The sequence below is a fragment of the Carettochelys insculpta genome, chromosome 30, assembly GCF_033958435.1.
Source record: "Carettochelys insculpta isolate YL-2023 chromosome 30, ASM3395843v1, whole genome shotgun sequence".
NCBI lineage: Eukaryota > Metazoa > Chordata > Testudines > Carettochelyidae > Carettochelys > Carettochelys insculpta.
This window is the reverse complement of record NC_134166.1, coordinates 5,576,573-5,591,768: the sequence shown is the minus strand read 5'-3', so window position 1 is coordinate 5,591,768 and position 15,196 is coordinate 5,576,573. Positions and strand designations below refer to the sequence as shown.

The 15,196-nt window shown below is 46.7% G+C and overlaps 1 protein-coding gene across 1 annotated transcript in view; it reads right to left on the bottom strand.

Moving 5' to 3' along the window:
• Positions 1-15,196, bottom strand: part of RNF115 (ring finger protein 115) — a 60,347-nt gene that overhangs the window by 23,809 nt on the left and 21,342 nt on the right. Inside the window, exons 3-6 of the mRNA XM_074980521.1 lie at positions 12,039-12,096; positions 2,689-2,900; positions 707-778; positions 344-416 (exon numbers count right to left, since the gene is read on the bottom strand). Coding sequence (XP_074836622.1) covers positions 344-416; positions 707-778; positions 2,689-2,900; positions 12,039-12,096 — 415 coding nt within the window. The remainder of the gene's footprint in view (positions 1-343; positions 417-706; positions 779-2,688; positions 2,901-12,038; positions 12,097-15,196) is intronic.

The following is a 15,196-nucleotide window of genomic DNA, read 5'->3' as shown; positions in this document are numbered from 1 at the left end:
CAATTTTGTAGTTACACATGTGATTTCTCCTTCTTAAGTGAAGCACTTTGCACTTGTCTTTGTTGGACCAAATTCTCCAATTTGTCAGCATCACCCTGAACTGTAATCCTGCTGCCCAAAGTGATGGCAGTTCCTCCCAGCTTGGTGTCATCTGCAAACATTTTAAGCATACACTCTACTCAACAGATCCTGCTGGTTTTAAAATCCACGAAGAAGTGATTATCAATAGAAGGAAGTGATATTGATAGGGGAGGAGTGTGAAAGATACAAAAATCCTACTGGCACAGACTATAAGACTTGGGCAGCTGAACTGGGGGTGGCTCTCCACATGTGCAAGTCTTACCTGGGTCACAATAGCATCAAGGCCACTCTGTCCCCATGCATAATCACCTGGATTTGAGTGCAGCATTCCGCTCCTGTGGAGAGGGACAGAGTAAGAGAAATTCCATCAAGCTCAATACAAAGCTGACATTTTCTTGCACTGAAATTCAATCCAATAGCAGCAGTGATCTTGTACTTATATAGCCCATTACCTTGTGGGATCCCAGAGATGAAGCCATTCATCTGAGTACAGATCTGACAGCACAAAAGCCATCCCATGGTGCAGTGCCATTTATTGTATAGGCATAACAGATTGCAGCACAACATTTGTCTATTGCAACAATCTGATCCGAGATGGGAGTGTTAAAAGCTGCTCGCTACTCACCAGGAAAAAGGGTGCTGAGAGCCTGGAATTGCGGAGTTTGCAAAAAACCCTGCAAAGATCTGCTGTATTATTCTGTTAAGAAGAAAGGGTTAAAAAAATTGAGCAAATCCATTAGGAGAAAAAACCACACAGGCAAGTAACAACATTGTAGTAAGGGGAGGATAGCAAAGCACCAGCTCCTCCCAAAATTAGCAGCTGGTCCCTCCCTCTGAAAGCCAGGCTTCTGGGAAGTGGTGGTTGTAAATCTTTCCTCCGAGAGCGAGCACAACAGATAGGAGGAAGGAAGCATGTTAAAGCAATGCAAACTTCTCCGGTGTACGGGGTCGGGAAGGGAAAGCAAAGTGTTGAGATTTCTAGGGCACCAACTCATGTCCCTGCACCAATAGTTCTCATTGCTGTGGGGAAGGAGATTAAAGGAAGAGAAAATGTTCAATTCAGGCAATAGTGTGCACTGATTCTTGGAGGAATCTGGAGTTTTAAATTACATGTCCTGGATCGGAGGAGACCTCATGTCTCACTATCTCATCCTCTGAGTAATGGAAATTGCTGGTAAGGCAAAAGAACCAGAGCTAAGCCAGTCGAGGTTTTTAAGGATTAGAGGGGCTGCAATGCCTAACTGGTTTATGGAGCCTACATCTCATTTTCAAAAGGGCTTCTAAGTGTCTAAATCCATTTTTTGAAAAGGAGATTTAGGTTCCTTAGATCAGGAAGGCACTGAAGTGCCGAGCCCTGCGATGCTGAAACCCCTTTAAAAATCTGGGCCCTAGTTTCTTGGGATATTCAGTGACTCAAAGTCTATCCTCCCGCAACTGTAGCAGCACCAGATGCAGCATGGAGACTTGTGACCACATGATGTCCTTGCCCTGTTACTGTGTTAGCTCTCTGTATCCTCTGGGCCAAGTACATGCCCACCCAGGGGAATTAGGAGCAGTGCTCCCATAGAAGTTGAGCACTTCAATAGCCACCTAGGAGAGATTCAGGTGCTGCTCAGCTGGATTAGCAGAGTGCCCACAGCTACCCACAGCCAGCAACATGTGTTTATATGGGTGGTGCACATCCACACATGCCTCAATGCAAATAAAATTTATTCTGCTGATGGGATGGGAAAAAGAGAGGGAATGCTGGTTAGAAAGCCAAAAAGACCATTCCACTTCTTTCACTCCTTCCAGGCAACTATCTGCCTGCCTTCCCCTTTCCAAACAAGAGCTCTTGTACCTCCCTCTCAGCATGCCCCACAACTGCCCAAGCACCTTCCCTTAGCACTTCACAACTCCTGGTTCAGCACTTTCACAATTCCTGCTTTAAGCTTGTGCTCCGGAATGGCAGCAGCTGGGGACAATTAGAGCAGGCTAAGATGGAAATACGCACTGGGATTCCCTTCTGATGAAGGGGCACCAATTTGGGACTTTATCAAGGTAAGAACTCTGACCCAGTACTACTGCTGTCCTCTAAACCCACCACAGGCCCATAGTGTTAAGAATGAAGATGATAGGGGAGGTGTGTGTGGAGGAGAAGGGAATTCTGCAATCTAACAGGAGAGCATCATGCTGCTGTTCAGGGATTCGGAGGTCACAACTGATGTTCCCTCTAATCTTTTCCATTCATGTGCAGCATAATTTTTTTTCTGTGCACTGAGGCTTGTGTGAATGTGCACCAGCAATAGGAACAAAACCTCACTGTGGAAGCTCTGCTGATCAGCTGGGCAGCATGTGACTCTCTCCTGAGCGTCTGTAGAAGTGCTCAGCTTACAGCGAACGCTAGTCATGACTGGTATTCATTCTTGGTCTCATGCTGGCAGCACTCTTGGGGCATCCCAAGGGGCATCTCTTTAGCACCCAACTCAGGAGTGGCTCCAGCTGGGTCTCCAAGGTCATGCAGCCTTAGTTTGCAGAGGGATAGAAAACTCTGGGAAGTCTGGCAGCTTGAGCAGGAGGGAGACCAAAACAAGCTGGGATAAGTAGGCTGAAAGTCTCACCACTTACCCTTCAATAGCCGGAGACCTATCAGGACGGGAGCTGCCCCGGGACCTGTACCTCCGTGTCATGGGCAGCCGCGGGGGTCTGCTTGGTCCCCAGAGATCCGCATGTGCCTGATGGCCCCTTTCGTTGTCTCTGCTGTCTTGATCCAGTGAGCTGCTGCTCAGAAATGGTCTGAAGTCTGGGAATAGCATTGTGTGGTCCAAGTGGTCCCAGAACTGTTAAGAAGCCAAGACACAAACACACACATGCAGAGGGTGTTAGGAAGACCTGCTTTAAATACATTTCAGGAGGGGCTGGAGGGCTCAAGGAGCAGAAGCAGAAACGGGACCTCTCTCCACTTAATCATCGGCTTGACTCTAACCTAGGCTGATAGAGCCTGAAGCTGCTATCCCTGGATGGTGGCTGATGTTTAGTAGCAAATGAAACAAGCAGCCCATCTCCACCTCACCCCTTGTTGGCTTCTCTGCTGAGGCTGTTAAAACACATCACGGAACAAAAACCCCCCGGGCAGAATGGTGGCTTAAGGTGACAGCAGCGTAAGGACCCTATCACCACTGTTTCTCTTGAAGGGTTAAACAGAGGACGATCATCTCTGAGGTTGGAAAGCTGCAAGGGGTTTTCAGATTCTTTCTGTAGCAAAAGACAAGGCTTGTGCTGTTCCAAGGGAGACAGGACACAAGGGGGAAATACCAGACACTCGTAATTGCAGGGCTGAAAGACAGCAGCACTGGGATTTTCAAGCCGGTGGGTTTACAACAGCGCTTTAAAAATGAGCACTATAGCAGTGACAAGTACTAGACTGACATCCCTGGAGACTGTCCATCTCTATTTATTCTAAGAGCAGATACTGTGCAGGCAGAGCACGATCCCACACACACACGTACGCCAAGCTCCCTGCCTCAGCTGGAGGGAGAGGAGAACAGCTCAGCTTCCTCTTAGCAGTTCCTGACCTTGCAGCAAATGGGGCCAGCTGAGATGGTGCAAGTCATGAACGTACTTGTTTGTATGCTCATTGCAGCTGATCTTCTGTGGGGGTTCTAAGTGCTACACAGACACACGCTGCAAGGTCTTCATGGCATTACTGTCCCAACAGACAGCAAAAGGCTGGCGGGAAAACAGGCTCAGCAAAAGGAAGCGAATTGTCCAAGATTATATAGCAGGTTTGCTGAGACTTAGTCCAACACTCTATCCACTAGGCAATACTGCCCAGCAGATAAGTAATCAGAGACTCACTACACAGAAAATACCAGCCAGCAAAGGTCACCAGAAGCCACTGCTACCCCATAGGTAATATTCTACAAATCACAGGCTGAAAAAAACCCAACCCCAGAGACACATGACAGGACTCCAGCTGGGCAGGCTACTACTATCACCTCTGGCTTCCTGCTTTAGAAGCTGCAATCGCTGCTACAGAAAAATCTTCGCATACTGCAAAATGGGGCTGCAAGGTTGTGCCAGGCCTGGGGAACTAGACAGAAGGAAGCGGCAGGGCCCCATAACTGTCAAAAAATTGTTTGATTAAGAGCCACCTTTCAGCAAAACTTTTTAAAGCATCAAGCAGACAGCGTGCAGGAGGAGGAAACAAAGTCATCCTGAGGAAAGCAACTGAGCAAATTTAGACAGCTTGCCAGACATTTTCTGGGAACCATGGCAACCGGCTTAATTTAGCCCACACTAATCAGGTGCATCACCCCACGATTAGACTAATTTGTTGATTCTTTCCTGGCAGTTTTGTGTGCAGCTATCAAAGCAGAATACGTTTGTTTTTGAAACTCAAACAGTATCCCTCATACTTAACCGGCATTCAGAGCAGCGTTCAAAGTGCTAGGCTCGCAGGCAGTGTAAACTAGCAGACAGAGCACTCCACCGGGACCTTAGAGACAAGGGTTCTGATCCTGGCTCTGCCACTGGCTTACTGTGTGATCTTGGGGAGTCACTAACTGCTCTGTGCCTTGGTTTCCCCATCTGTACTTTGCCCCCATCTCTGAAGTACTTTAAAAGCTCTGGGGGAAAATAGGTAACAGCGTTATTGATGCAGCTGGCAAAACGGAGAGGGGGCAGCTGAGAAAGATAAATGGAGGAGAAAGACTAGGGGAGAATCAATCCAAGCAGAAAAGCCTTGCAGCTAACCTTCAAACTGGCTGCAGAGGGAGGCTGGCAGATGCACACTGGGAGACAATACCATGCCATGAAAGTCGCATGTTCAGGCAGTTCGAGACGGAACCTCAGTCTACCAAAGAGAGCGAGCGAACACGACCGCTTTGGAGGGAGACAGTCACTTGTGTGTGCTTCCCAGTCAGCTGGCGGAAGGGCCAGGGAGGATCAGCTGTTCTTTTACCTTCCTGACCTTGCAGCAGATGATTTATTAGCTCTTCGGCTAATGGCAAGGGGAGAGCAGCAACACTGCAACTACCTTTGCTGCACTGAGGTTTGCTCTGAGTAACGCTGATGAAAAACACCCTATTAAACAACATGGAAGAGTCTTCTAGTGGGCAGGGCAGAGGCCCAAGAGTTAAGACACCCATCACTGTGTTTGGAAAGCCACGCTGCCCTCCCCATGCCTCTGTTCCTCCAGCTGTAAAATGGGGATTATACCACCCTCGCAGAGGGCTACAAAATCAGCATGACTAATTAGCATGAGCTCTCAAGTCCTCCTCTGACAGGTTTCCTAGAAACAGAAGGGTACGTTTTGCTCTTCGCTTGGATGACAACTCAGCCACTGTCTTGGCAACAGAAAACAGCCGTGGCGCTAATGGCCAACAAGCAATATTCCAGGTCAGAGGATGTGATGTATTTTGAAGGACCCACTGATGTGCTTCAGCCCAGCTTTCTGGCTAACAACCAACAGGACCCTGGTCCTTCTGCAATGGGCTAGCTGGCTCATGCAGCAAAGCTGGGCTCAGCTCTCCTGATCTGGCTCCAGAGCCCAGTGAGAGGGTGGAGAAGCATCTGGAGAGGCAAGTGAGAGTACGGGACTCATGCTGGGGATGTGAGCTGCCAGATGGAGATGGTGGTTTCTGGGACTGGGGCACCGCCCAGGATTTGTTGGCTGGTGTCCCCGAGCCAGAAAGTTGAAGGCAAAGGAGCAGCAAAGGGAGGTGCCTGGAGGTTACAGAACCAAGGGCCAGAGAAGGGTGAAGACAGGAGGAGTGGGAGAGGGGCTCACCAGTAAACATCTCCTTGCTGGACAGCATGGCCATGAGGAAGGCAGAGAGAGCTGAACAGTGAAGGATGCTCCCAGCAGAGAGGTGTGGGAGTTCCTGCTGGGAAATGCTGGGTTGCACCTCTACAGAATGGGCAGGGTACCACAGGGAACGAATGGGAAAGAAAAGGAATCTGGCTGTGATGGAAGATTCTGGGGCGGTGAGGAGAACAAGGACCAGATGCAGTGGGGGTGGTGGGGACTCTAGTTCTGGGGCATTTGTTAGAGATTGTTTGCACAAGCATTTTGTAACAAACCACCGCTCATGTTGGGGGCCATTTAAGGAAGAGCTTGAAGTGTACTCCCTGAGGTACCCAAGGGAAACTAAGGCAAAGGGTCCACTTGCGGGGGTGCTCCGAAGCCACCAGAGGGAGCTTAGGAGATGGGCACTTGTTTATACCACCGCCATTGCATGCTCCATTTGTTCTTGCACCTGTTGCTTTTGCTGCCGAAATCCACCTGTTGCTTTACTAAACTGAGCAGCTGTTGGTTCTGTGACTATCTGCTTCAGTAAGCTGAAATGCACGGCTCAGGTGCGTCTTTTGCACAGAGGTAGCCAATGAAATTATGCAGCACATCTGACTCCACTTCCCTGCTGCCAGCTTGCAGGAAAGAAGTGGGGTGTATGCAGACATTCATGAAGCCAGGGCATCTCTCCGTTCTCCTTGCCTAGACCTCTGAAAGCAGCACTCAAACCCCACAGGGTTATCTTCCAATCTTAGGCCGCAAAATCAGTTTTGTTTCTATTGCATTTTGAGGAAGCCTCTTTGCAGCTCAACAAGCCTGTGGTTCAAAATAGCTCAGACACTAGCAATGGAGACTCTGTTACTATAAAGGCACAGAAGGTTTTAAAAACAAGATTTTTATGAAAGACTTCAGAATGTGTAACCAAGCAAGTACTATCAGATGCAGAGCTACCTGTGTGAAGCAGAAGCAGGTAGCTTTTACACTGGATGCATCACTGAAGATCTAGACACATCACTAGAAAAGGACATCAGAAATAGCTGCATGTTGAGATGCAGAACAAGACACATATACTACAGAACGCATATTAAGGAGGAAATCAAAATTTCAGCATATTTACCATCCATGTTTCACCAACACCTTGTCATCATAGGGTCCAAGTGGGAAACTGCAGCTTCTTTTTGTGTTAATTTCCATCGTTTGTCTATTTAAATTGCTCAGTTTATAAAACCTTTACTACGGCAGGCTGACCCTCTTTAATCCTGAACTCTCTTGTTTAGCAGCATCTGTAATCTGGTATGATTTTAATTAGCCAGACAGACACTTATCATGAATGCAGCCAACCTTCCTGGGGTCCCATAAAGTTTGTTTCCAGCTGCCAGTCCTGGTTTTGAGTGTTCTGTGCTGTTATTTAGCTGCGACTTGACTTAAACTCTTGTACTCCAAGTGAAGCATAACAGCTACAAGTCTCCTCCTCTTCACTCTGTCTAGTTGACGCCAGAAGTTCCCCCATTTTTGTCCTTCAGTCTCAGTAGGCCTTTTCCATGTTATCCGAGGTCTTCCTCTTTTGCATTTTCCTTGTGGGTTCCATGTGAGAGCCTGACAGACTCTGCTGGATGATGGTTTTCTGAGAGCGTGGCCCAGCCGTCTCCACTTTCTTCTCTTGATTTCAGTGTCATCTGTTATTTAACCCCAAATGTCTTCTCAGAGCCCAATAAGCAGTGGGAGTGTTGGTAATGCTGCTAGACAATACTGCCCCCCATAGTCCAGCAAATCCTCTAGTCCAACACCGGTCAGGTCCTGAAGGTGCCAGACTAGTGAGGTTCAACCCAGCTTCAGGAAGATGGGGCCAGAGAGAGGGGAAGTAAAAAAATAAAACCAAGATAAGGATCTGCTTTGTGATTCACCTCTAAGGGTAGGACAAGCAGCAATGGGCTTAAACTGCAGCAAGGGAGGTTTAAGTTGGACACTTAGAAAAACATCCTAACTGCCAGGGTGGTTAAACACTGGAATAAAGTGCCTGGAGAAGTTGTGGAATCTCCATCACTTGAGATATTTAAGAGCAGATTAAGACAGACACCCATCAGGGATGGTCTAGATAGTGCTTGTTCCTGCTGTGAATACAGGGGACTAGACTTGATGACCTTTTGAGGTCCCTTCAATTCTAGTGTTCTATGATTTTATGAAACACCTGGTCTAGAATTAGAACTGAGCTGGAACTTTGTTGAAGAAAATGCAGCTAGGCTCGTCCACAATGAAATGAAATCATTTCAGTTACTTTCCATTATGCCTCATGAAGCAGTGTTGCCACACAAGTTCTGGTTGCAGAATCTTTATTACTTAGGATGGTGTCAGATGCAGAAGGAACACAGCTGGTTAGGGGAGGCTGAGATGATGCTAGTTATAAAACTCATCTTTTGATGAATAAGTTTCTTCTGGGGTAGAACCCAGCAGTCCATCTGCAGCCAACATCTTTATGACTCAGGATGGCATCAGATGCAGAAAGAACACAGCTGGATAGGGTAGTCTGAGATGCTGCTGTTTGGAAAATTTGTCTTTTGATGAATAAGCTTATTACACTGAGAATTAGAGGGAAAACATGCAGCTCTCAGTGATTTCCTTTTTGTATAATCAAGTCCCTTTTATGACTGCAATAGCACTTTAAAACAAGGGCGTCCAAAGCTAACAACAGCCTTAACTCAACCTGCCACTGCCAGGCTCTAAGGGTGATTTGACATTCTAAGCACTGATACAGCGGTGACTGAAGAAGAGAATTACAGACTTAGCTAAGCTTCCGTGTATTCAGAAGGCAGAACCTGCCCACGTTTTGTGGCTTTATTTATCAGCATGGCTACAAAGGGCTCTTCTAAAGCAAATGCTCCATTATACAGACAGCTGAGAACCATCCAAGGAATAAAGCTTTTTTTTTTTTTTAAAGAAAAGTCTTATCTACTACAAGTTTTAATTATTTTAGCCAGTTTACTTTGGTATGCACTTGTACTTAGGGTGTGTTTACACTGAAAAGAAAAACCCACAGCACCAAGTTTCAGGACTTGGATCAATTGGCTCAGCTTGCGAGGCAAAAAAATAACAGGGTAGACCAATGTTTCCTTTAAATTTTTCCATTCACATGTGGGATAAATTTTGCCATGCATATCCATACATCTGCAGAAGTGCACCACCTGCAGAAACACATGCTGCCAGGAGTAACCGGCTGTGAGCACTCTGTTAATCAGCTGGGGCATTTGAATCTCTCCTGGGTGGCCGCTGAAGCGCACAGCTTACCAGAGACACTGATATAGACCTTCCACTTTGGGCTTGGGCTGGAGCTCCAGAACTCAGACTCTCTCTTGTCACCTGATTTTGGAACCCAGACTCTAGTCAAAGCCCAAACAGTTACATTGCTTTGTTTAACCCCCAGCCTAAGCCCGTGAGCCTGAGTCAGTGACCTGGGTTTTGAGACCCACTGCTGCAGATCTTTTATTGCAACATAGGTGGACCTGTAAAGTAATGATTATCAACTACAACAGGAAGTGTTAAGTAATCCTCTATTCCAACGCTGTTAGTCTTCCAACATGAACAGGTCATTTTGCCACCAAAACGCCACTACACAAAATCCCTGGTACCCCCACAGCTGGGGCACCGCATGCCATTCTGGTCACTCCATCTCAGAAAAGTTAGAGCGCGTCAACAAAAATGATCAAGGGCACAGAACAGTCTCCATATGCGCCACTGGGAAAGTAATGTATTTTTCTTATAGGTAGGGTCGTATAGCACTTCGTCTTTGCATGGTCTGCAACATGACAGTACATATAAGAAATTTAAGTGTGGCGTGTGGGGGGCGCTCAAGATGGGATAGGAATATGGGGGGGCTCAGGAATAAGGGTGGGGGTTGGGAGGTGTGAGGATGCTCAGAGCAGGAGGGGTGGAGTGCATGTGTCAGGGCTAGATGTAAGGGTGTGGAGGCGGGTTCAGGGCAGACATGTGGCAGGGAGATGGCATTAGGGCAGGATATTGGGGTAGGGAAGCTCAAGGCTAGCTAGGGCGAGGGGACTGAGCTGCCTGATTGCTGGATCCCCAGGGCCAGGCTGGGGACCACACTGCTCAGGTGCCCGGGGTTGGAGCCTGGGCATGCTAAGGCTGCACTGCACAGGGACTTGGGTGTTGCATCATGATGGCTTGGATCCACCCGGGCTGGGGCCTTGCCTCCCTGCCCCCAGGTGTCTAGCACTGAGGCCAAGAGCCATGAGGTGGAAGGTAAGCAGCCTCTAATCCTACAGAAGGGCCAGAACAGGAGGAATGGGCCCTCCCACACCTAGTACAGGCATGGGAACCTTTACCATTTACGGTGACTGGCAACATCAAAAGCCCCAGCTCCAGCCAGCCTTTCTCCTGTTGATGCACTTTTAACATGAGGAGAAACAAAAAAGCCTGGGACCATCCACCTTAGAGAGAGAGAGAGATGAACAGGGAGGCAGGAAGGGGTGGATGAATCACAGATGGGGTGGAGAAACAAATAAGGAAGTGTCATTTACACCTTCACATAACACAAAACCCAGGTCACCCTGTAAAGTCAGTAGGTGTAAAGCAAACAAGAGGAAGTACTTCTTGACACAATGTACAACCAACCTGTGCAACTCCTTGCAGTGGTGAAGGCTAAAACTATAACTGAGTGAGATAGGCTGATGAAAGACAGACCCATCAAAGGCTATTAGCCAAGTGGTCAGGCCTACGCACTGGGTGTCCCCACATTTCTGACTACTAGATGCTCAGACAGGACAGCAGGAGAGGGATCGAGCACTTGCTGACTGCTGTTTTGTTCATTCCCTATGGGGCACCTGACACTGGCCACTGTCAGAAGACATGGTACTGGGCTCGATGGACCTTTGGTCTGACCCAGAGTGATCGCTCTCACATTTTTATCTCCTTCTGCCTCCCAGTGCCCCCTCCAGCAGGAGACGACTGGAGAAGCCACTTTTGGGTCCCATCAGTGTCGTTCTTTGATACGTGAGGGGGAAAGAAGGGAATTGCTGCAGACACCCCCTAGGCCAGGGGTTTTCCTAGGTCAGGACCCCTCTGGGGATTGCAAGTGTATTACTTGGGGAGGAGGGTGATGAGCAGTCAGCCTCCACCTCTAAACCCCACCTCACCTCCAGCAAATATAATAGTGTTAAATACATAATACAGGTATTTTCAATCTATCCGGGGTGGGTCGCACTCTGAGGTGCGCTATGTGAAAAGGGTCACCAGTACAACTGTTTGAGAACTTTGGGGACCTGGATCATGCCTCCTTCGCTCTTTCGGCAGCTGCTGCTCCCATCGCCCCACATTATCATTTGCTTTGAGTTCATGGTCGTGACATGCTGTGTGCTTGGAGCTGTTCTGCTTTAATGCACCAAGCCATTAACTTCAAAGCCGTCCTCAGCACCATCAGGTTCATGAAGCCTCCTACACAGACCTCCTGAAAGATTACAGGTGAAATCCTGTCCCAGCTGTAGCCAATGGCAAAACTCCCATTGTCTGTAACGGGACCAAGATTTCACTCCAGGTCACACTGGATCTTCTTGCTGTGTATCCAGAAGGAGAATCTCTTTGGGCAGGGAGTCCATCTGTTCTGTAAATAACTGGACCTCTACCACATCACCACCACCTCCAGAAAAGCTCTCATCCAGGAAAGCTAACAGTGATATATTTAAGGTTTGATTTGCTTTCTAGCAGACAGCAGTCCGAGGGCACGTTTATGCTACGGGGATCTTCTGGAGCTCTATTTCTCCTGCCTGGTAGAGATACACGAAATCAAACTCTCTGGGGTAGGCAGTCAACACCTGTACTGGATATTGCAAGGAGTAAGGGAGGTCAAGGGGAGTTTCTCCCGTCAACCTCCCTCTGTGTAGACGGCTGGGGAAGTTGACTGCAGATAAATCAATTCTAGCTACCTAACTGCAGTAGCTAGAATTGCGTATCTGCAGCTGATTACCTGCTTAGTGTAAACCAAGCCGAAGTCAGTCACATATCCACCTCCTATCTGCATGTTCCTAGCTCAGTCGCGCTTTCACGACTGCCAGGCTCTGAATGTAATTTTTTTTTAAAAGGTTAAAATCTCAAGAAAATTTTATGCTCCACTAAGGGTTTTAAAAAAAAAAAAAGTCACCTAGTTAAAAAAAGTCAGTATTAAAAGCCAACTCACCTCTGCAAACTGTGTGGATGGACTGTCGTCTATTCCACTGCCACTACCGTCTAGAAAACTGAGGAGAAAACAGACTAGTCAGAGAAGGTTGTTGTTTCCAAAAATAAGCTCCCCCTTCGGGGAGCTAAATATAGACAGAAGCCAGTGTGAGCCAGACTCTCAATATGGAACAAGACAAGGCCTCATGGGGAGTGAGCAAAAAGGTGATCAAATGTGGTGCAGAAGTTACTTGGTGGAAGGACTTTGTATATATATATATATATATATATATATATATATAAAGTACAGGGTCAGCCCAGAAGATGAGGCTGCTGAAAGTATAAAGTGACTACACAGCACATCAATTTACACTTCCCCTGTATGGGAAAAACCATGTGAGATGTTTAAAGAGGCTTCAATTTGCAGGAAACGTAGCAGCAGCCAGTAAACAAGAGAGCCACTGAACGGTGATATAAATACACATCCCTTGGGCTGCTTGATTAGTACTTGTGCTGCACTGTAGCTGTTTATTTCCTTCCTGCAGTTGGGAGCAGCGCACTGGTTTGTCTTGGATATTTGGCACTTTGTCCCGTCCCACAAAAGTCCTCCAACTAAATGAAACTGAAAGCTTCCCGGGCTCAGCTCTGAAAGGCATCAACCCAGGTCATGTTGCAGAGTTTGCTCAGGAAAAGGTGCTCGCAAGCCTTAAAGGGCTACTCTGCCCCACGGCAAACATTCCTAACCACAGAGCCCCAGCAGAAAAAGATTAGGTTTGGTGTAATTAGATTTCCATGTGCATTTGTTAACTGCTGGAAATACCTGTGTTCCAAACGGACAGCAGGACAGTGACTCATGTCTTTCCAGCAAAACAGGTTGCACAGCTTTCCTGATTTGGGAGTCCTGAGATTAGATCTGAACACTCTGACCACTCCCACTCCAAATAGCACAACTTTCTAAGCAGTGGCTCAGGACTGAATATAGTACGTGCCAGACTAGCATATTTTTCAATCCCTAGCTGTTTGTAGGCAATGTGTCCTACTGGATAAAGAACTGAATTGTGAATCAAGAGAGCTGCTTCTATTCCTGGGTTTGCTATCAAATCGCTCTGACACACTGGGTACAGTCAATGCTCCTTTTTTGTCTCTGATCTCTTTTGTAAAACACTGAGATCAATGAACAAAAACCTTTAATCATCATTTAAATCCTGACAACTTGCACATTAGAAGGAGTTACCCAGTCTGCTTTATGCAATCAGCGGAAAGGCAGAGTGATGCTCAAATATGATTAATCAACTGCGTTTGGTCAGCTAACTCAAAGCTCTGTGGGGCTCCCAAGATCTCACCGATACAAAATATCTTTGAAAGAGGTATCACAAATTAGCTAAGCCATCCTTAGTATAGGTTGAACCTCTCTCATCCAGCATCCTTGGAACCTGACTGGTGCCGGATGAGAGAATCTTCTGGACGACAGGAGGTGGTCAGTACTTTTTTTTTTTTTAAGCACATTACCCACACTTCCACTGCTCATTGTGTTCTTAGAAGACATTTGGGGTAAACTGCAGCTAAACAGCAGCAAAGAACAGAGCTAGGACTGGTGGCTATAAACAAACTTTATAGAACCAAGGGAAACTTGGCCACATGCATGATATATGGTCGTCCAGCTAACTAAAATCATGCCAGATTATGGATGTTGCCAGACGAGAGAGTACTGGATTAGAGAGGTTCAACCAGTACTAAGTGGAATATTAAATCAAGCTGTATTATACGGTAGTATACCAAATTTTTGCTCCACATAAAATTTGGTCAGGAGTTATGTTTCAAATCAACATGCCACCTCACCTACCTTTTTGCTGCAAGAGTGCTAAATTAGTCCATAGTGATACTTCCACAGCACAGCTTCCATTAGTAAAATAGCAACAGTTCTACAGCGTTCTGTGTATTCCCAACAATCCCATGAAATATCCCCAATTTAAAGTTTGAGAAATTGAAGCAGACGCATGAAGAGACTTTCTTAAGGACACAGAGTCAGTGTCAGAGCAAGACCCTTGAGTACTAATCCTGATTCCAAGTTCCACGCTTAATGATATTTTACTATTAATTGTAGCAGCCCATAAGAAAGAAGCAGCTGTGCAGGAAAAGTTAAATTTACAGTTAGCTGATTTAAAACAAATGAAAGGAAATACCTACTTGTCACAACATAATCAACCAGCCACATATGAGAGACTTCTGCTGAGTTCAGCCAATACCAAGGAAGTATAGCTTGGTGGTTACAGATCTAACAGGGAGACCAGGGGTTCAAGCACCTCTTCTGGCACAGACTCCTTGTTTGTGGCCTTGGTCAAGTCACTTAGTCCTAGTCTACACTTAATGAGGTTAACCAGGTTATGTTGTTCACAGCTGTGAAAAATTTCACAACCTAACCCGGGGTGTAGACACTCCCAGGCAGACAGAATTCTTGACTGACAATCTTCTGCTGACTGTCCTCTCAGAGATATGGGTTAACTACACTGATTGGGGGTGGGGGGGGGAGGGAAATCAACAACCCTTCCATTGATGTAGGAAGTGTCTACACAACAGTGATACAGGGGCAAGGCTGTAGCATAGCTGTGATGATGTAGCATAGATCCTATTGCCTGTGTCCCAGCTCCTTTTCTAGAATGGGGGGAATAACTGCACTGCCTCACAGGGGCGTCAGAAGGATAAATACTTTTAAAGAATAAGAGGTGCTCAGACAGTACAGTAACGGGGTCATTAAAATACCTTAGCTTGGGAGAAAAGGTATTTTTAACCTTATCTGCAACCACCAAGATTTAAATCTCCTCTTGGAGAACTTGCCTGATTACCATGAATTGGTATCTCACAATCTGTAAGAACATGGACCACCACAACCTGTGGTCTGGGGACCCGTGAAGGCTTTGTCTAAGATTTCTAAAGGGCCCACAACTCCATATGAAAAATTTTAGGGGTCCACAAATGAGAAAGGTCTTAGAACCACTGAACTACCAGATGCAAGCACAGATTCACTTCACAACTTCCTCCATTTTGTTATGGGCTTCCTTGAAGTCTCCTTGTCAATATCACTCCAGTGTAACAATAAGAGTCTTCTTTACTCCGGAAAGATGAGTGTGAATATACGTGCTATAAATGTCACTGCTATTAGTTTATACAGATAGGTACCAC